This window comes from Gorilla gorilla, chromosome 6, assembly GCF_029281585.2.
Source record: "Gorilla gorilla gorilla isolate KB3781 chromosome 6, NHGRI_mGorGor1-v2.1_pri, whole genome shotgun sequence".
NCBI classification, from domain to species: domain Eukaryota; kingdom Metazoa; phylum Chordata; class Mammalia; order Primates; family Hominidae; genus Gorilla; species Gorilla gorilla.
In genome coordinates, this window is record NC_073230.2 from 82,125,517 (window position 1) to 82,148,564 (window position 23,048).

Here is a 23,048-nt window from a genome sequence, read left to right on the forward strand (position 1 = left end):
CAGCCAGCACCGGCCTTCCATGTAAGAAAAGGGAAATAGCCAACTGCAGCACACTCTAGCCAACCTGTCCCAAGGGGGAAGAAAAAACTGAGAAGTATTTGTGAAGTTCACAGTCCAGGGGTACAGCCTCACTAAAAGACTGAGACCTACACTGGACGCGGTGGCTCACACCTGTAATCCCAGCACTTTGGGAGGCCGAGGCAGGTGGATCATTTGAGGTTAGGAGTTCAAGACTAGCCTGCCCAACATGGTAAAACCCCGTCTCTAGTAAAAATACAAAAATTAGTGGAGCATGGTGGCAGGTGCCTATAATCCTAGCTACTTGGAAGGCTGAGGCAGGAGAATTGCTTGAACCTCGGAGGCAGAAGTTGCAGTGAGCCGAGATCGTGCCACTGCACTCCAGCCTGAGTGACAGAGCAAGACTCCGACTCAAAAAAAAAAAAAAAAAAACAAAACACTGAGACCTAATCTAAGACTACAGAATGCTTCCTTTCCCCATATACCATACCATCACATTATTAAAGGTCTAGTGAGAGCAGTTCCTTTTACCCAGGATATCACGTTCAGTAACAAGAAGTTACAAGGCACACTAAAAGGCAAAAAGCAAAGTTTAAAGAGATAGCACAAGCATCCAAACCAGGCTCCGACACGGCAGGGATGTTGGGATACCCGACCAGATGCAAAGGGCTCCAGTGGATAAAGTACACAGCACACAAGAACAGATGGACAATGTAAACAGAGATCGAAATCCTAAGAAAGAACAAAACCGAAATGCTGGAGCTCTAAAACACTCTAACTTTGGAAATGAAGAATGGCCTTGAGACTGGACATGGCTGAGGACGGAATCTCTGAGTTTAAGGATTCTCAACAGAAACCTCTAAAACTGAAAAGCAAAATGAAAAAAGACTGAAATAAACCAGATTGGAATATTCAGGAGCTGTGGGATAACTACAAAGGGTGTAATGTATGTGTAACAGGAATAACAAGAGGAAAACAAAGAGAGAAAAGAACAAAAGTAGTATTTGAACGAATAATGACTCAGGATTTCCCCATGTTAATGTCAGGCCCAAACCATAGTCAGGAGGCTCCCAGAACACCAAGAAGGATAAATGCCAGAAAAACTATAGATAAGCATGTAAGTTTCAAACCATAGAAAATCACATATTTAACAAAATCCAGAAAGAAGACAGAGGGAAAAAAGCCTTATCTATAGAAAAGGAAAGAATGATTTCAACTTCTATCCAGAAACCATGCAAGCAAGGAGGCGGCAGGGTGAAATATTTAAGCACTGAAAGAAAAAATCACCACCTAGAATCTGCACCCTATGAAAATGTCCTTCAACACTGAGGGAGAAATACTTTTTCAGACAACCGGAAACTGGGGGAATTTGTTGCCAGGAGATCTTCCTTGAAAGAAATGTTAAAAGAAGTTCTTCAGAGAAAAGGAAAATGATATAGGTCAGAAACTCAGATCTAAGAAAAGAAAGGAAGAACATCAGAGAAGGAGTAAAATAAAAATGTTTATTTTTCTTATTCTTAATTCATCCAACAGATAGCAATTTGGCCAAAATAATAAGATAGCAACAATATATTGATTATGCATGCCTATGTATAAGTAAAATGAGTGATGGCAATGATACAAGGACAGGAGAGAAAAATCAGGATTATTTTGTTATTGTAAGGAGGCCGGGCACAGTGGGTCAAGCCTATAATCCCAGCACTTTGAGAGGCCGAGGAAGGCGGATCACTTGAGGTCAGGAGTTCAAGACCAGCCTGGCCAATATGGTAAAACCCTGTCTCTACTAAAAATTAAAAACATTAGCCAAGTGTAATGGCGAGCGCCTGTAATCCCTGCTACTTGGGAGGCTGAGGTAGGCAAATTGCTCGAACCTGGGAGGTGGAGGTTGCAGTGCGCCAAGATCAGGCCACTGAACTCCAGCCTGGATGACAGAGTGAGACTCAATCTTGAAAAAAAAGAAAAAAGATTATTTTGTTATCATAAAGTACTTGTCCTACTCAGGAAGAAATATAGTGTTCTTTGAAAATGGACTTCAATTACTGGTAGACCTATATTACAAACTCTAGGAAAAACACTAAAAAAATAACAAGTGAAGTATGATTAATATGCTAAGAAAGGAGAGAAAATGGAATCATATTTAACATACTCAAAACCACAAAAGAAAAAATGTGGAATACAAAAATAGAAACAAAGAACAAGACCAACAAATAGAAAACATTAACAAATACAGTAGATGTTAATCCAACTATATCAGATCCCCTGAAATGTATGTGATATTGTTGCAAGAACTGACAACTAGACCAAAGGAACAGAACACAGCCCAGGAAAAGAGTCACACAAATATAGTCAACTGATCTTTAGCAAAAGAGAAAAAAGTAATACAATGGGGAGAAGATAATTTTTTTCAACAAATAGTGCTGAAACTAGAAATCCACATGCAAAAAAAAAAAAAAAAAGAATCTAGACGAACACCTTATACCTCTCCCAAAAATTAACTCTAACTGGATGACAAAATTAAATGTAAAAGGCAAAACTGTAAGAGTTCTAGAAGATAACACAGGAGAAAGTCTAGATGACCCTGGATTTGGTAATAACTTCTTAGCAAACCAAAGGCATGACCCATGAGAGAAAAAATTAGTAAGTATTAAACATTTTTGCTCTGCAGAAGACACTGCCAAGAGATGAAAAGACAAGCTACAGACTGGGAGAAAATATTTGCAAAAGACATATCTGATAAAGGACTCCAAAATATACAAAGAACTCTTAAATCTCAACAATAAGAATATCAACAACCCAATTAAAAATGGGCCAAAGACCATAACAGACATCTCATCAAGGATATATGAATGGCATATATGCATATGAAAAAATGTTCCACATCACCTGTCATCAGGGGAATGCAAAATGAAACAACAGTGACAGAAACTCTCATCCATTGCTCATGGGAATACAGAATGGTACAGCCACTTTGGAAGACAGTTTGGCAGTTTCTTAAAAAACTAAACAATACTCTTATGAAACTACCCAGCAACTACACTCTTTGGTATTTACTCCAAGGAGTTGAAAATTTATATTCAAACACAAACTTGCACACAGATGTTTATAGCAGCTGTGTTCAAAATTGCCAAAACTTGGAAGAAACCAGGATGTCCTTCAGTAGGTGAATAAACTGTGGTACATCCAGACAATGGAATATTGTTTAGCTCTAAAAAGAGATGAGCTATCCATGTGAAAACACATGCAAGGAACCTTAAATGCATATTGCTAAGTGAAAGAAGCAAATCTGAAAAGGCTACATACGGTATGATTCCAACTATATGACATTCTGGAAAAGGCAAAGCTACGCAGACAGTAAAAGATCCATCCATGGTTGCCAGGGATGAGGGAGGGAGAGATAAACAGGCAGAGTACAGGAGATTCTTACAGCAGTGAAACTACCCCATATGACACTAATGTTGGATACATGTCACTATACATTTGTCCACACCCACAGAATGTACAACCACAACAATGAACCCTAATGTAAAATACAGACTATGGCTGATAATGATGGATCTGTGTAGGTTCATCAGTCATAATAAATGTGCCACTCTTGTGGGTGATGTTGATAAGGAGGTAATGTATGCATGCATGGAATAGGCGGGATATGGAAAATCTCTGGACCCTCTGCTCAATTTTGTTTTGAGTCTAAAACTGCTCTAAAATATAAAGTCCATTAAAAAAAAATCCAGACCCCCTACCTTATGCAATACCCCCAAATTAATCACAGATGATTCACAGACCAAATTGAAAAATAATAATAACAACATTTCTGAAAGAGGAAAACATAAGAAACTATCTTCATGACTTTGGGGTGGGCGAAGATTTCACAAATAGGACAGGAAAAGCACTAAACATATACTTTTTTAAAAGTGATAAACTAGACTTTGTTAAAATGAAGAGCTCTGTTTATCAAGCAATATTAAGAGTTTAAACTGGCAAAAACAGGCCAGGCACAGTGGCTCACGCCTGTAATCCCAGAACTTTGGGAGGGTAAGGTGGGTGGATCACTTGAAATCAGGAGTTCAAGATCAGCCTGACCAAACTGGTGAAACCCCATGTCTACTAAAAATACAAAATTAGCTGGGCATGGTGGTGCATGCCTGTAATTCCAGCTACTTGGGAGCTGAGGCAGGAGAATCGCTTGAAGCCAGGAGGCGGAGGGTGCAGTGAGCAAAGATCACGCCATTGCCCTCCAGCCTGGGCAACAAGAGTGAAACTCCACCTCAAAAAAATAAAATAAAATAAAATAAATAAATAAACTGGTAAAGACAGACTGGGAGAAGATATATTCAGTACCTGTATCTGGACTTGTATTCAGAACCACTATTACTTGCAAAATCATGGAGGAATCTCTGAACACAATGTTGAATGTTATTACAATATTATAATTGAGTTATTATATTATAATGTTGAGAAATCAGACACAAAGGCATAAACAATCATTTCATTTATATAAAGTTCAAAAACAAGCAAAACAAAAATAAATTCAAAAGTTCAATAATAGGCAAAATTAATCTACGACGATAAAAGTTGGCATAATTGTTCATAATATATAAACTATATAAAAATATAGTTGAAGGCCAGGCACAGTGGCTCATGCCTGTAATCCCAGCATTTTGGGAGGCCAAGGTAGGAGGATCACTTGAAACCAGGAATTCAAGACCAGCCTGGGCAACAAACAAGACCCCATCTCTCAAAAAAAAATTTTTAGCCAGGTGTGGTGGAGCACATCTCTATCCCAATTACTAGGGAGGCTGAGGCAGGAGGATTGCTTGAGTCCAGGAGTTCAAGACCAGCTTGGGCAACAAAAGGAAACCACCATCTCCACAAAAATAATAATAATTAATAACATATATATAGTTGCAAAAATATGTACATGATTCAATTTTATAAGTGAAATATAAACACATATGTATGAACATGCATAAAAACTGTAGAAGATGTAATACAATATAGTAACTGTTTACCTTTGAATTCTGGTAAAGTATGAGTCATTTTCTTCAATATTTATTTTCTAAATGTAAAGTTTTTAGCAGATATGCTATGCAATTCTTTAAGCTGATGAAAGGAAATGCCTTTGACTTCTTTATTATTGGTACTCTTGGTTCAAAAGGTCAGTATTCATTACATTCAGATCTATAATTTACTCTCCCCATTTCCATCTTTCCCATTCATCCCTCCATACAATGGCTTCCAAACAAAACACTGCACCATACTTTCTTTTTGACATAGTAATTAAAGACCAACTGGTAAAGCTGTTTTCTTTTTTGTCGTACCTTTACTTGGTAATCTTTCTGGAAACTCACTGTTTCCTTGAGTTGCATGGAATTGAACCAATATCTTTATCAAATTCTTCCCAGACTCACTCTCTATGTGCTTCACGTTGAAAGCTTCAACACTTTTGTTCCCGCAGGCTCCCTCTTTGCCTTCTTTAGGCACTTCTTGGGTCATCCCATCTGCTTACTTGCCTTTAACTACAATCTGTTGCTAAAGAGATGACTTTCAGATCTACACCCGGTATTCCTTCCCCAATGTTCTCCTGAGTCTCCAAACCCATAGAAGCTATTATCCACTAGACATTACCTGATGCCTCAACACGAATCTAAGATGCAATACACTTACATTTCTCTAAAACGATATTAGGTAAAAGGTCTGGAGGGAACCAGTTTACTAAGGAGTTAGCCAGCTTGCAGACACTGGCTTTAGACAACACATTTGCACAAATCAAGCACAGCAGTCTTGTCTGATTTCAGAAGTGGCTGAAAGCAGGATAACATTTTAGCTAAGCAGAGCAGGGTAAAATGGCATTAAATCCAAGCTGAATGGAATCAGCCCTGGGGGATCTATGCCTGTGGATAGGGGTCCCATGGTTTACATGAAAGTTAAAGCCTTCAAAAAAGTGGTAGGAAACAGATATCCAGATTAGCCAGATGGGTTAAGGCTCAAGAATAGACTTTGGCACCGATGATGAGAGGTGGAAATAAACCAAATAGGTCAATAAGAAGGGAAACTTGTCAGAACCATGAAACGGAGACGAGCTCATCCTAAAGGAAAGGAAAGAAGAAGATATATTTCATCGACTACAAGAAACTCTAGGATAAAGGCCATGCCATGATTTAATGTACCATTATCTTATTCTTCTCCTTTGTGAAAGTCTCAATGCCACCAATTAAATGTAACATGTCATTTCTGGCTGCATTCAATTTTCAAAATGTTCAAAAGTGACAAAATGTGCATGCTGCAACTCGGGAGTAGCTGAGACTTTGTCCTCAGTGTGCTAAGGACAGAAAATGTGACTGTCAGGCCTCTAGGATGGGAAGAAGGATGCCGGGACATCACACACTCCTGCTGCTCCCTACTACTGGCCAACAAGCAGGAAACTGAGCAGGATGAATGACTACACTGTCTTTAACATGACAATCACAGAGAAGTGTAATGACAAGGAAAAATACTTATGACACGATGTTAAACAAAAACAAAAGTAACATGTAAGATGGAATTAAATTTGGAAAAAAGCATGCCCTCCCCCAGTGGATTAAGTAGAAGTACTTCAAATGTTAATTACTGTGTTAAGGTCCTGGAATTATAGGTAATTTCTTTCCTTGCTTCTTTGTATTTCTCTTTACTTCCCCCAAATTTCCATAAGCAGCACATAATATTTTTATAATCTGATATAAGGTCAAATGTGAAATGTTTGTTTTTTAATTTGCAAATTGTGGGCCACACACATAAATTGGTTTATTTAAATATTAGATAGAGGGCTATCTCATTAATGTACAATAAGCCCTTCGTAACAATGGAACAACCATTATTCAAATAATGATGTCAGGTCAGAGTATCCTAACATCTGTAGAGAGAGGGCCAATGGTCATTGTTAACGTGCAATGCAAGAAATTATGTTGGTCATTTTTCTTTTTTAAATATGAGGTTTCAAGAATGTTAATGCTATTACTTAAACAGAGAAAAGAATTAAATAGTTCAGTTTACTACTGGATCTTGACCTTGGCATAATCATAGTTCAGCAGAAACACATCTGGTCACATTGCTGATAAAAGTTTACTGCTAAAAGCTGGCAGTGTTTTCTTGTATAAGATATATTTCTCTTTTTTTAAAAAAAGGACTGTTTGACAAGTAGCTATCGTGGACGGAAATTGAAGCTAACACATTTTTTACTCTGGTATCTTGATGGAATTGGTTTTCAACCCACATACTCAAGTACCAATATATTTCTCTCCTCATATTGAAAAGGAATATTTTGACAAAGGATAAAGATCTGAAAATGTAAACATTGTACTTGCCAAGAGTTAAAAACAAAATATGCTACCTTCTTCTTTGGGTAGTACTAGATCAGAAATAGGCTGAAAATCTTGGGACAAATCAAAATTTTTTGTTTATAAAGTTTAAGAAATTCTCTTCAAATGCCTTTCCTTGCTCAGGCATAGTAAAAGTCTAATCAAATAACAGAAGATAACAGTATGGATGTTCTAATTAAAATATCTGAAATAACGCTCTTATTTATAGTAATCTGGTATCATTTGAGTTTTTATTTTTTATTGTAATATATTTATTTTGAGACCCTCTTGCTCTTGTTGACCAGACTGGAGTTCAATGGTGTGATCTCGGCTCACTACAACCTCCGCCTCCCGGGTTGAAGCAATTCTCCTGCCTCAGCCTCCCAAGTAGCTGGGATTACAGGTACCTGCCACCACTCCTGGCTAATTGTTTTTCTGTATCTGTAGTAGAGACGGGGTTTCACCATATTGGCCGGGCTGGTCTTCAACTCCTGACCTCAAGTGATCTGCCCACCTCAGCCTCCCAAAGTGCTGGGAATACCGGCGTGAGCCACTGCGCCCAGCCAGCATTTGAGTTTTTATATGTTTGACCCTAGCTAACACATATAACTACAAAATATATGTTTTAAGTGCTAAACAACAGTAAAACAAATCTTTCTTAATAGCATCTACTATGTCTTATAAGATCAGACATTCAGAAGGAAATAACAGCTTGAGTCAATTTAAAGGAAAATTTTTAAGAGCAGCATCCTGCCACAGATCTTCTCTTACAAGGCAACAAAAACAATGCCAAGAACAAGAAACAACAACTCTTAATTGCTACAAAATGCTCAGAAAGTCACTGCCCTAATGTGTGGGCAGTTTAAATTGCCCAAAGAAACATTCCAACAAGAATTACATAGAGACAATAATGACTTCTATTTAAGATGCTCCTGGGTTGAAATTATTTTCTAACTTTAAGTTACTGCATTACTGTCACGAGCAAACCCAAAGTAATTACAATTGAATTCATCACCCAAAGGCTAGTGACTTCGAGGTAAGAATTCAGTTTTTGGAACATTTTGACCAAAGACAGGAAGTAAACTATTAAGCTATTGTGTTAATGTTTCCTTGTCATCTTCCATACTCAAAGAACACAGCCTAGATAACAATGTCAGATGGGCCTGACTTTGCCAGCTCCTGCTGTTTACTCCCATTTAAATCCACTCTAATTTTTATGCTATGTAAATCCAAGACCGCTTAGAAACTAAAGTAAAGAGGCCTTTTTGCATTTCTTAAATAACATCAGTATTAATAACCAAAGAAGGCATGGATTTAACTTCCCGGGCATAAAACAGCAAAAGAAACCCACAAAGATTTAATCAGCTGGACAACTGGTAAAACACATATAGTACTTTACAAATCTCTGTTGAGTTTCCACCCATTCATTCTTTTAAGAAACAGGCTGGGTGCAGTGGCTCACACCTGTAATCCCAGCACTTTGGGAGGTTGAGGCAGGCGGATCACTTGAGGTCAGGAGTTTGAGACCAGCCTGGCCAACATGGTGAAACCCCATCTCTACTAAAAATACAAAAACTAGCCGGGCATGGTGGTACGCACCTATAATCCTAGCTACTGGGGAGTCTGAGGCATGAGAATCACTTGAACCCGGGAGGCAGACGTTGCAGTGAGCCAAGATCACGCCACCACACACCAGCCTAGGCAACAGAAAGAGACTCCATCTCAAAAAAAAAAAAAAAAGAAGAAGAAGAAAGAAATAAAAAAAGAAACATTTATCAGGACTGGAGCAGTGGCTCATGCCTATAATCCCAACACTTCCAAGGCAGGAAGATTGCCTGAGCCCAGGAGTTTGAGACTGTCTCTACAAAAAAAAAAAAATCAAAAAATTAACTAGGCATGGCAGTATGTGCCTGTGGTCCCAGTACTTGGGAGGCTGAGGCAGGAGGATCATTTGGGCCCAGGAGTTGGAGGCTCCAGTGAGCTATGATGGTGCCACTGTGTTCTAGCTTTGGTGACAGAGCAAGACCCAGTCTCCAAGAAAAAAATGGAAGCATTTATCAAATACCTTAAAGTGTACTATGCTAGACATTGTGCAGAATTCAGACATATGGAAGGAATCCAGCTCAGGAGAGAGCAGCTAAGACAAAACAGAAGAAAAACAGTGTTTTTTAATAGATATAAAACTTAGGAAGGGAAAAAGGGGCAGCTAATTGTAATCAGAAAAGACTTTGCAGTGATGGTAATCACAAAACTGGGTCTAGGAGGTGCACAGAATTTCTACAAGTCAAAGAATGGAAACAAAGAACATTCCTTCCAAAATCTGGGGAGACAGTAACCGAAGACTCAGAAGGGAGAAGGTGGTGGGCACATGTGCAGAAATGGCAACGTAAGCAGGGAAGCATGGCCCTCCTGGGGAATACGGTGAAAAATGAGCCAGGAAATGTACATCGAGGCCAGACAGTGATGGGTTAGGAATGTCAAAGTAAGCGCTGGGCACAGGAGAGAAAGGCAAGTTTTCTGGGACAGTGACTCCCATATCTGGCTGCATACCAAATGACGCCTGGGATGTCTAACAAGCAGATCTCAGATGCCATGAGGACCAGGAAACTGTCATTTTTTTAAGCTCCTGGGGTGATTCTCATTATCAGTCAGATGTCAAGAAGGCACAAAGAACGCTTAGAAAAGTGACAGAAAGGAAGCAAGGAAGGAAGGAAGGAAGGAGGATTAATGGAAAAGCAGAACCAGATGATTACTTTAGGTGAAAAAGAAAAGGAAGGTAAGTATGCCATATGAAAACACACAAGAAAGGCCAAATGTTTGCAGAAAATGACATTCAATGTGAACATTCTGAGGCTATTGATGGCTTAGGAAATGTGGTTCTAGAAATTCAGGAAAATTAACTTTATATTTAAACGTATACTATTTGCAGACATCTTTTTTTTTTTTTTTTTTTAGATAGGGATCTCACTGTCACCCACGCTGGAGTGCAGTGGCGCAATCTCGGCTCACTACAACCTCTGCCTCCCAGGCTCAAGTGATTCTCCCACCTTAGCCTCCTGAGTAGCTAGGACCACAGGTAATTTTTGTATTTTGTTTTTTGGTAGAGACGGGGTTTTGCCATGTTGCCCAGGCTGGTCTTGAACTCCTGACCTCAAGCGATCTGCCCACGTTGGCCTCTCAAAGTGCTGGAATTACAGGTGTGAGCTACCACACCTGGCCTGCAGACGCCTCTTTTAAGGTGGTTACGTACAGCCGATCTTCCATATCTGTGGGCTCCATTTCCACACATTCAACCAACCATGGATGAAAAATATTTGGAAAAAATAAAACAATTAAAAATCACACAAATATTTAAAATGCAGTATAACAACCACTTACATGGCATTTACATTGTACTACATATTATAAGTAATGTAGAGATGATTTAAAGTATACAGGAAGATAAGTGTAGATTATGTGCAAATACTATGCCATTTTATTTTTATTATTTTTTTTTTTTTTGAGACAGAGTCTCACTGTCACCCAGGCTGCAGTGCAGTGGCATGATCTTGGCTCACTGCGGCCTCCACCTCCCAGGTTCAAGTGATTCTCCTGCCTCAGCCTCCCAAATAGCTGGGATAACAGGTGCATGCCATCACAACTGGCTAATTTTTTGGTATTTCTAGTAGAGATGGGGTCTGACCATGTTGGCCAGGCTGGTCTTGAACTCCTGACCTCAAGTGATCCGCCTGCCTCGCCCTCCCAAAGTCCTGGGTTTGCAGGCAGGCGTGAACCACCATGCTTGGCCTATGCCATTTTATATAAACTTGAGCATCTGTGGATTTTGGTACCCATGGGGAGTCCTACAACCAATCTTCCATAGATTCCGGGTTGGGTATCTATGGGGAATTGGTTCCAGGACCAATTGTTATTAATTAACTTTGGGAGTATATATACCTCTCTCCTTAAATGAATGAAAGGCAAATGATACATACAAAGCATTGTGCTACAAACTTAAGAGGAACTCAATAATTATTTAACAAATAGTAAATGTTCAAAATTCCTTGAAGAAGGAAGTCTCTAAAAAGTTGAATGCTATATTTCATCTTTTTTTATTTTAAAGAGAAAAGAGGAAAAAGTACCTCTGTTCTTTTCTTCCATCTTTCTTTCTTCTTAACTTCAGTACACACCTGAGGGTTGTTTATTTATTTTTAAGATGTCATAATTCTTACCTTGACTGCCAAGGCTTTTAAACTGTCAAGGAATCGCTGCCAGAAATCCTTGAACAGTGGGCGGTCGATTTTCTTCAGGCTGTCTTTGGTACTGGCATCCACACTGACATACAGCTGAGTAACTGGCTCGAGGTTCCTTAGTAATTTTTTTTTTTAAAGGAAGAAAGAAAAATTATTCCTCTATCAGGCTTTCCATGATATAAAACCTGTAACAGACATGGGGATTAAACACTTCACTGGGTCTAGAGACTTCCACTTCCCCCAAAAGACTGAACTAATGATTTTAATCATGTGACAAAATGGGATGGCCTCTGGTTATTTTTTAAATGACTGGAAACCATCCCTAATACATTGAAAATATTGAATTACTTAAAATTGGCCATTCTTCAAATACTAAGTTTGAATGGAAATTAAACAAAATGTGATCTAACTTCAGGTATGACAGCATCAGCCCAGCACAATTAGAGGGGCTCTCTGATCTAACTTCCCCACCCACACACTCTGCCAACCACATGGGGTCTGTGCTGCTGGGCCACCTCCCTCCATCAATCACTGACGGAAGTCTTCTAAGGAACAAGAAACAATCCCAAAAGCTCAGGCCTTATTCAAAGGACGCAGAGTCACACCTATGCTTCCATAAGCGGGACTGGGTTTCATGTCAAGCCTTGGGTGGGCAAACAATGTTCCATTTGGGGAACTTTAAGTAGTGCAGACCAAAAACAGTAGAAACCTCATACTTACACAGGAGCACAGCCCAGAAGAAAAAAATGCATTCTTATTTTCCTTGCCTTTACAATCAGTTTCCATGAATACCACTCATTCTCCGCTTCTCTCAAATTCACTGCCTCATTTCATAATTTCATTCCTACCTACTAGATTTCTAGTAGGTCCTTCTCCTAGTAGGTCTTTTCCCCCGGCCCAGTCCCCAGACAGGATCTCATTCTCATCCAGGCTGGAGTGCAGTGGCGCAATCACAGCTCACCGCAGTCTCAACCTCCCAGGTTCAAGGGACCCTCTTATCTCACTGTCTCAAGTAGCTGGGACCACATGCATGTGCCACCACGCCCGGCTAATTTTTAAAATTTTTTTGTAGAGACAGGGGTCCCACTACATTACCTAGGCTGGTCTGGAACTCCTGGGCTCAAGTGATCCACCCACCTCAGCCTCCCAAACTGTTAGAATTAGAGGCGTGAGCCACTGCACCCGACCCTACTAGATTTCTTGCAAGTTATACATTAAACCTAGACTATACTGTTTTTCTTTTCTTTTCTTTTCTTTTTTTTTGAGATGGAGTCTCCCTCTGCCACCCAGGCTAGAGTACAGTGGTGCAATCTCAGCTCACTGCAACCTCTGCCTCCGGGTTCAAGTGATTCTCCTGCCTCAGTCTCCTAAGTAGCTGGGATTACAGGTGTACCCTGCCACATCCGGCTAATTTTTGTATTTTTAGTAGAGAAGGGGTTTCACTATGTTGGTCAGGCTGGTCTTGAACTCCTGACCTCAGGTGATCCACGCACCTTGTCCTCCCAAAGTGCTGGGATTACAGGCGTGAGCCACTGTGCCTGGCCTAGACTGTACTTTTTCTAAAGCCTCTCCCCTTCTCTCTTCAAATAGGTCTCATAATTCAATCTCTTCAGTAAATTTAGAACTAGAAAAAACAAATTCCCCCTTAATCATCTTCTGATCAAATTTTCCCAATATTCTTTTTCTATAAGGATTCCACAATTTATTCCACATTTCCACCTAGAAGTTTTATGCATTTTTTGTTTCAAAGTCCATGCATTTTTAAAAAATGAAAATATCATTCACATTCCATACAATTCACCACTTTAAAATGGTTTATGTACTTTATATACGTATCAGTAGCAGCCTTATCAATCTTTGAGTGTAAGATCTTGAAGAGCAAGAATCCTGTTTTTCTTTTTATCCAGCCACACAGGCAGATATTAAAGCTACTTTTTAGGAGATATTGTTGATTTCAGCAGACAGAATTTTTAAGGGAATATAGGCCAAACAGATGCTTGCAATGATGTGGCTTAGTGATATACAGAAAAATCACAAGTGTCTAGACTTCTGTTCACTTCTGTTAAAAGTGGAGAGGCTCTGACCAAACGTAGGACAGAGGTGATTAAGATCCTGGCAGGCTCTCATTGCTTTAATGCCTCTGCAATACCGATGTACTAAGGGGATCCTTCAAAGTTCAGGTAATGTGTCACTACTGAGCAAAGCACGTTAATTACTGAAAATGTAAAACAAAAGCATCAGTAATAACAGCATTCTGTCTCATCACCCTTTTGCTGAGTGCCTCTTTAATAAAAGACAAGCTATGCTTCCTTAACTGGATTTCTATTTAAAAAAAAAAAAAAAAAGGACTGTCTTAATGGTTACTGCTGGCTATCATCATCTGATAACTAACAGGACTTTGTCAAAAGCTTCCTGATGCAAAATGAGAACTGCCCTGACCTTTTCACTATGCTTCCATAACTACTTAAGATTATGAACAGTACATTCCAAAGGCCATACTCCTTTTACAAACCTCTATCATTTACAAAATAGGAAGCCCTGGACACTGACACTACTACTAAGGAATTCTAGCCAATACTAGATGTCTGAGATGCTACACCCAAGGAAGTCCAATAAGGAATTCTAGTCAATACCAGATGTCTGAGATGCTGCACTCAAGGAAGTCTACAGATCTCTCGTCAAGGAGCAGAGGAAGAATGGAGAAGAGGAAAAGGTCCCCAGGAATTACAGAGCTCATTTCTAAGGGGCTCAAAATTAGCAAAGAGACTTTTGGAGATATTTTCTGAGCTTTAGGGATCTTATTTCTGCCTCACACTGGTCTCTATTCACCCAGAAGAGATAATGAGGCTTCCAGTAGAGTCACTTATCTGTCTCTATTCTATACAGGATAACAAATGTTCCCAAAAAGCAAAAAAGTCTTACATCATCAAAATCACCATAATAATTCCTGTATCTGAGAATCTCACAGCACTGCTGGGAGTAATTAAAAAGGATATCCTCTGCTCTCCCAAAAACAGACCATATTTAAGATAGACAACCTTAAGCCCAATCCTCTGTACAAATGCCCCAGGATTCTTGATGTGAGTACTGTAAGGACCCTTCATCTTAATTTTAAATCTCTGAGTGAAGAATTATCATACATAAAAATGTGCTGATGAACATAAAAATCCCTCTCCCATGTTGCCTTTCTGTAGAGATTATCAGGCCTCTTTCTACCTTCCAAGGCTCAGAAGGTAGAACGAGGCCTGACATATCTGCAGGAAAAAAAAGGAGAGAGATTTATGTTTGTAAGAAATTCAAGTAAACAGTGACTTTGAAGCTCCTCCTTGGGATAAAAAAAATAAGCAGAGTGACCCAAACAAGCAATGATATTAAAACCTAAATCTCTAAGACAATCTGGGGCTGTCAGAACAAGCCAAATAGCTCAGGAGGAAGAGAGGAGGAGGGTGAAAGAGAAGGAGAGAATTATTTACCACTCACCGAGCTGGCACACTCTGCCGTGTGCTTTACCCTTCTTGATCAGTTCACTGAATCCTCACAATAAAATGACCATGTAGTTGCTACTTATGCCCATTTTAGAGACGATGAAGCTGAGGTTCAAAAGGTTAAGTAACATGTGCAAGGATCTATAAAGAATAAGCATCAGGCCGGGCACAGTGGCTCATGCCTGTAATCCCAACACTTTGGGAGGCTGAGGCAGGAGGATCACCTGAAGTCAGGAGTTTGAGACCAGCCTGGCCAACATGGTGAAACCCCATCTCTACTAAAAAATACAAAAATTAGCCAGGCATGGTGGCGCACGCCTGTAATCCCAGCTACTCAGGAGGCTGAGGCACAAAAATCACTTAAACCCAGGAGGCGGAGGCTGCAGTGAGCCTAGATCACGCCACTGTACTCCAGCCTGGGCAACAGAGCAAGACTCCATCTCAAAAAAAAAAAAGAAAGAAAGAAAAGAAAAACAGTAAGTGTCAAGGAGATTCAAGTCCAGAGATGAACCCAGAGCCTTTCTCCTAACCCTGCACCATGATGGCAAAATCCACAGTGTGGCTCAGTGTTCAAGTCACAGCGGTTACATGTAACAAACAGTATTCCATAAATGAAAAATCCAAGAGAATACGGATGATCTGTGAAATGCAGATTCTGACTGCAAAGTCCTAAGAGAAGCCAAAACAACAAGTCCTCAGGAAGAAATTCTGAACTTAATTCTCTTCAGGGGCTTATGCACTTCATTCAACATTTATTCAGGGATTGCTACGAACTGGACACTGAGGCCAAGAGGCTCAGCCCTTAATATTTACATTCTGGAGGGAACAGAAGATGGATGAGAGTCCCACCACGCAGCGCCATGACTAAGGTGGGGAAAATGTAATGGGTATAAATGGAGGAGTGAGTTGATTTTGCTTGGCAAAATCATACAAAAGACGTAACAAGGTCAAAGTCAAAGCTGATCTCTGAAGGACACAGAGTTCATCAGGAAGAGAATGAGATCATTTCCAGGGATGTCCAAAGAAGAAATGCAAAGGCCCGCAGCTGTGAGATGCAGCAGGATAAAGGAATCACAAACTATCCCCCATGGTTCTAACATGGCAAATGGAATTGGGGGATGTCTGCAGCCAGGTCTCATGTCCTGCCAGGGTTAGGTTCGGCTTACTGAAGTTTTATGTCGCCAGTGACACAGTCAGATCAGTGCTGATGAAAGTCACGTGGCTCCAGTGTGATGGACGGATTAAAAAGCCAGCACAGTGCACCGTTCTGCATCTGGCTCCCCTGTGCCTCCCACTTATCACCAATCCAACAACCTCTTAACCACAATTTAAAAATCCAAAAAGCTCTAATAACCGAAAGGTTGCTTTTCTAAGTTGGGAGACATACTTACCTCGAAGTAGAATCTGACTTACAAAGCTGTTTGTATTCTTAATTTTTCTTTTCTTTTTTTTTTTTTTAAAGACAGAGTCTTGCTCTGTCACCCAGGCTGGAGTGCAGGGGCGTGATCTCGGCTCACCACAACCTCCACCTCCCGGGTTCAAGCAATTCTCCTACCTCAGCCTCCCAAGTAGCTGATTCTACAGGCACGCACCACCACACCTGCCTAATTTTTGTATTTTTAGTGGAGATGGGGTTTCGCCATGTTGGCCAGGCTGGTCTTAAACTCTTGGCCTCAGGTGATCTGCCTGCCTCGGCCTCCCAAAGTACTGGGATTACAGGCGTGAGCCACTGTGCCTGGCCAAATTTTTCCATTTCTGTGACTAAGCATACTTTATCGCAGAACTAATTACATGTGTGTGGCTCTAGGGTGGTGGAGATATTCCATAAAATACAGTGGATAAACTGTATTGTCTTTCTAAAATTCTGAAACACTTTTGGGCACATGGGATAAGAGATTGTGAACTTGTAGAAATCATCCCATATCAATACATAAAGAGCTTTTACACTTTTTTTTTTTTTTTTTTTTTTTTGTGAGACAGAGTCTCGCTCTGTCACCCAGGCTGGAGTGCAATGGCACAATCTTGGCCCACTGCAACCTCTGCCTCCCAGGTTCAACCGATTCTCCTGCCTCAGCCTCCGGAGTAGGTGGGATTATAGGCACCCACCACCACACCCAGCTAATTTTTTGTATTTTTAGTAAAGACAGTGTTTCGCCACGTTGGCCAGGCTGTTCTTGAATTGACTGCAGGTGATCCACCTGCCTCAGCCTCCCAAAGTGCTGGGATTATGGGTGTAAGCCACCACGCCTGGACCTTTCTTTGATATTCTAACAACTACAAAGAATGCACTTTGTGATTTCTCTTTGATATCCTGGTTATTTAACAGTGTGTTGTTTAATTTCCACATATTTGTGAATTTCCCAAATTCTAGTTTATGAAGTTCTTGGTCAGTATTTGTTCAAATATTCTTTCTTCTCATTTCTCTCTCTCCTGTCCTTCTGGAATTCCCTTTATAAATATGTTGGCATGCCTGAAGGTGCCCCATGGGTCTCTGAGAGACTTCAGTGATAGTCTATTTGATCAGTCATCATTTTCATACTTTTGTTTCTTTGAAAATGTTTTTCTGGCCAGGTGTGGTGGCTCATGCCTGTAATCCCACCACTTTGGGAGGGCGAAGGGGGCAGATCACTTGAGGTCAGGAGTTCAAGACCATCCTGGCCAACAAGATGAAATCCTGTCTTTTCTAAAAATACAAAAATTAGCCAGGTGTGCCACATGCCTCTAATCCCAGCTGCTCAGGAGGCTGAGGCAGGAGAATTGCTTGAACCGGGGAGGCGGAGGTTGCAGTGAGCTGAGATTGTGCCACTGCACTCTAGCCTGGGTGACAGAGCAAGATTCCGTCTCGGAAAAAAAAAAAAAGAAAAGAAAATGCTTTCCTGTAGTTCTCTGAACACATTTAAAATAGCCAATGTCAAATCTTTGTCTAGTAAGTCCAACATCTAGGCTTCCTTGTAGATGGATTCTATTCTGTTTCCTTTCAACTGTATAGGCCACATTCTTGTTTCTTTGTATATCTTGTCGGTTTCTTTAAACACTAGACATTTTCTTTTTATTTATTTTTTGCGACAAGGTCTCACTCTGTCCCCCAGGCTGGAGTGCAGTGGCATGATCATGGCTCACTGCAATCTTGAACTCCTGAGCTCAAGCAACCCTCCCGACTCAGCATCCTCAGTAGCTGGGACTACAGGCATGCACCAAAACACTTGGCTAATGTTTTAATTTTTTGAAGAGACAGGGTCTCACTATGTTGCCCAGGCCAGTCTCAAACTCCTGGCCTCAAACAACCCTCCCGTCCCAGCCTCCCGAAGTGCTGGGATGACAGACATGAGCCACCACGCCTGGCTATTGTTTTAAATATCATTAGTGGCAACTCCGGAAATCAGATACCTCTCAACCCAGGTTTGTTTGGTTTGGTTGGTTACTTTGGTTTTGGGCATATTGTTTCATTCATTTCTTGGTTTTCTTTTTTGCTGTTTGTTGTGTTTATTTTTGCTGAAATAATTTGGTAAATTCGATATTCATTGTTGTGTTTGGCCACTGAAGTCTCTGTTTGGTTAGCTTAGTGGTCAGCTCATTAATGGACAGAGATATCCTTAAATGCTTCCAACTGGTAAGCCTCCCAGCCTTTGTCAAGGGGCTCTGTGTTTTTGTTAGGGGATGCTTTCATCACCCAGGCAGGCAGTTTGCAACTCTGCCTTGGTTTTCGCTGCCTGCTTACTCAGTAAGAACCAAGAGCACAGGGCCTTCTCAAGTCTTCTCTGGCATGCCCACAGCCCTGATCGTGTGAATGGGGTTGGAGATTCCCAGGAATACAACGGAGCTTTTCAAAGTCCCCTATGACATCTCATGGCCCAGCTTTTCCTTTTCCATTTATTGGTGAGCTTCTTGTCTGCCCTAGCTGTTAATGCCACTTGAGGCAGCTTTGTGAAGCTAAACAATCGTCTATAATTGTTTAGGAGAAACATCCAAAGGCTTTTTGCACCAGACAAACTTGAGTCACTTCAAATAAAGACAACCCCTGTGAGAGAAAGTTTCCAGGTTTGCCATACAAGTCATACATAATGACAATTTCCCAGGAATGAGACTTTGAAGGAGTTCCCACTCTGTTTTGCCCCCTCCCACAGCTGCCGGGCTGCTGGTTTTTACCGTGGTTGTGAGCTACTGGTTTTCTTTTTTATTTTCTTTTGAAAGGGAGTCTTGCTCTATCCCCCAGGCTGGGGTGGAATGGTGTGATTTCAGCTCACTGCAACCTCTGCCTCCTGGGTTCAAGCGATTCTCTTGCCTCAGCCTCCTGAGTAGCTGGGATTACAGGTGCCCGCCACCACACCCGGCTAATTTTTATATTTCAGTTGAGATGGGGTTTCACTATGTAGGTCAAGCTGGTCTTGAACTCCTGACCTCAAATGATCCGCCCACCTCAGCCTCCCAAAGTGCTGGGATTACAGGCATGAGCCACTGCTCCCAGCCGAGACACTGGTTTTCAAGGCTAGGGAAAGTGAGAATGGAATAGAACAAGTTAACATCACAAAGCTCTTTTTTCTTACTGAGATGCAACCATTTTTTCGTGAATATACGCTCCTCACATTGTTGCATGCCTTTGGTTAATTTCCACAGGTAAAAAAAAGTCGCTTGTGATCATTTTTGCCAGTATTCTCATTGTTTTCACAGAGAAACAAGATTTTTAAGGTCTGTGCTCTGCTATTTCTGCTGACATCCAACCCACATATTTTGTTTTCTTATCTATCATCATTCATCAATATATTTTCTTTCTTTTTTTTTTTTTTTTTTTTTTTGAGACGGAGTCTCGCTCTTTTGCCGAGGCCGGAGTGCAGTGGCACTATCTCGGCTCACTGCAAGCTCTGCCTCCCGGGTTCACACCATTCTCCTGCCTCAGCCTCCCAAGTAGCTGGGACTACAGGTGCCCGCCACTGCGCCCGGCTAATTTTTTTGTATTTTTAGTAGAGACAGGGTTTCACCGTGTTAGCCAGGATGGTCTTGATCTCCTGACCTCGTGATCCACCCGCCTCGGCCTCCCAAAGTGCTGGGATTACAGGCGTGAGCCACCGCACCCGGCTTATCAGTATATTTTCTATTTCCATTGCAACTTCTTTTTGACCCACAAGTAAACAAGAAGTGTGTTGCTTAAATTCCGGAATATTCTAATTATCTCTTGGTATTGGTTTCTAGTTTAATTCCATTGTGTTCAGATACCATGCTCTATACAATTTCGACCCTGTTTTGAAATGTCTATAATGTTCAGCAAATGGCCATTTGGTAATTTTTCTGTGAACAAGTTCTGTGCTCTTGAAAAGAATTTGTATTCAGACCAGACGCGGTGGCTCATGCCTGTAATCCCAGCACTTTGGGAGGCCAAGGCGGGCATATCAGCTGAGGTCAGGAGTTTGAGACCAGCCTGGCCAACATGGTGAAACCATGTTTCTCTCAGAAAATAAAAAAATTAGCTGGTGTGGTGGCGCGCGCCGGTATTCCCAGCTACTGGGGATGGTGAGGTAGGAGAATCACTTGAATTCGAAAGGCAGAGGCTGCAGTGAGCCAAGATCTCACCACTGCACTCCAGGCTGGGTGACAGGGTGAGACCCTGTCTCAAAAAAAAAAAAAAAAGAAAAGAAAAAGAAAAAAGAAAAAATCTGTATTCCAAAGTTTCTGGTTGGAATGCTCTATTTCTGTGATATAGGTTAAATTTGTTAATTCCATTGTTCAAATCTTCAATACTCCTACTAATTTTATCAGTTTGAGAGAAATCAGTTAAAAATCTACTACTGTTCCTCCCCCTTCGTAGTCTGTCATTCTTGAGACTATATTATTCAGTGTTAAAAATTTTGAGTTGTTATATGATTTTATGTTTCTGGTGGGCTTAACGTTTTATTATTAAGAAATGTCCATCTTGTCTGGGCGCAGTAGCTCATTCCTGTAATCCCAGCACTCTGGGAGGCCAAGGCAGGCAAATCACTTGAAGTCAGGCATTTAAGACCAGCCTGGCCAACATGGTGAAACCCTGTCTCTACTATAAATACAAAAATTAGCTGGGCATGGCGGTGCATGCCTGTAATCCCAGATACTCGGGAGGCTGAGGCACGAGAACTGCTTGAACCTGGGAGGTGGAGGTTGTAGTGAGCCCAGATCGCACCACTGCACTCCAGCATAGGAGACAGAATGAGACTCTATCTTAAAAAAAAAAAAAAAAAAAAAAAAGTCCATCTTGGCCAGGCATGGTGGCTCCCACCTGTAATCCCAGCACTTTGGGAGGCCAGGGTGGGAGGATCACTTGAGCACAGGAGTTCAAGACCAGCCCGGCCAACATAATGGGACCCTGTCTCTGAAGAAAAAAAAAAAAAAAGTCAATCTTATCTCAAGTAACAGGTTTTGCCTTAAAGTATATTTTGACCAACATTACTTAGCCTGCCTTGCCAAAGGTGAAACTTCCATGTTTCATGTCTTACCTCACATACTCGCAATGCCACCATAAGGTAGTCATTATTATTATTATCATTTTACAAATGAGGAAAGTGGGCACTGAAAAGTTATCCTCCAACATCAGAAAGACACCAGGAGATCCAGTCAAGATTCAAACCTAGATCTTTTCTAGCCCAGAGCCCAAGCTTTTTGCCACCTCTCTGCACTTTCTCTCTCTCTCTTTAGCCCATCCAGACATGCATGTTTCAGAAAAATATTCCATGAATTCAAAGACAGGAGAGAAAATTAGATTTTAAACTTCATATGCTTAGTGCAAACAAGATAGGCCGGGGGACGGGGAACTTCTATTGAAAGAATCAGGCTGTATTTACTTCTATTGAAAGAAACTTCTATTGAAAGACTCAGGCAGTATTTACTTCTATTGAAAGAAACTTCTATTGAAAGAATCAGGCAGTATTCAATCTTCGTTTCATTGTAGCTGTTTTCTGGAACCATTTTGAGCTAACACATACAAGAAAACTGCATGTTTATTAAACTTCACTCATCTCTTCAAACATATACTATGCACCTAATACGTAAAGAGACATCCAGTTTATAGAGGTTCTCTAAAAGATGGGGTGAATGTCTCAGCAAAAACTAGAGAAAAAACACAAAGCAAACAAAACAGAAATACACAAGCAGCAGAGGAAAGAGAATAAAGTTCCTACATAGTTTCAATGAAAAGGTGTTCGAAAGTAAATGTACACACAGGGATGAAATTTGGGAGCAGGAGGTGAGTCTGAGAAGTTAATCATGTCATAGTTAAATGCTGAACACAGCTCTGTCTTCTTATGATAAACCTGCTAGCAGCCAAAAAGCTTTAGATTTACAGTACTCACCAAAAAAGAGCTATGAGATTCTAAATGTAAATTTTAAAATAATGTAAAATAGATGATTATGATGCATAACAGTTAACGTGGACTAAATATGAAGATAAGAGTTTGTGAGTCTACAAATGACTACAAATTTGACTCTGAACTCTGGCACACTCATGAAGTGGGAGATGCTGTTACAGGATTCAAATGTCCACAAGATAAGAACAAACCAGTTCTCTGAGGTTCCTCAGAGGGAAGAAGCTGTTCAGTGTTGGGAAACATCCTCCTCAACAACTTTCTTGCCTTACAACACGATGCCATACAGAGATCTGCTTTTACAAGGTGCCGTCAGCATTACAGCGTTGAGCTATGTATAAGAAATGACTCCATGGAGTCTTCCATCGCAGCAATAACATCAGCTATGATGCACCTCTCTAGGACTGCAAAGCTGAATGCACAGATGGTACAGTGTTCTGGAACAAAGTTCTAAACTCACATGTCTACAGGGACCAGGAAATAATGTGAGTCAAGTAAGCCACTTTTAAGAGGGAAAAGAATTCTTTGTGTATCAAAATGCGGATTGCATATGAAACACACATGAATATTCTCTCCGGCCAGGCACAGTGGCTCACACCTGTAATCCCAGCACTTTGGGAGGCCGAGGTGGGGAGATCACCTGAGGTCAGGAGT

The 23,048-nt window shown here is 40.8% G+C and overlaps 1 protein-coding gene across 1 annotated transcript in view; it reads right to left on the bottom strand.

Moving 5' to 3' along the window:
* The window catches only part of LOC129534728 (S-adenosyl-L-methionine-dependent tRNA 4-demethylwyosine synthase TYW1B), a 269,648-nt gene that overhangs the window by 116,347 nt on the left and 130,253 nt on the right, over positions 1-23,048 (bottom strand). Inside the window, 1 exon segment of the mRNA XM_055392702.2 lies at positions 11,564-11,699. Coding sequence (XP_055248677.1) covers positions 11,564-11,699 — 136 coding nt within the window.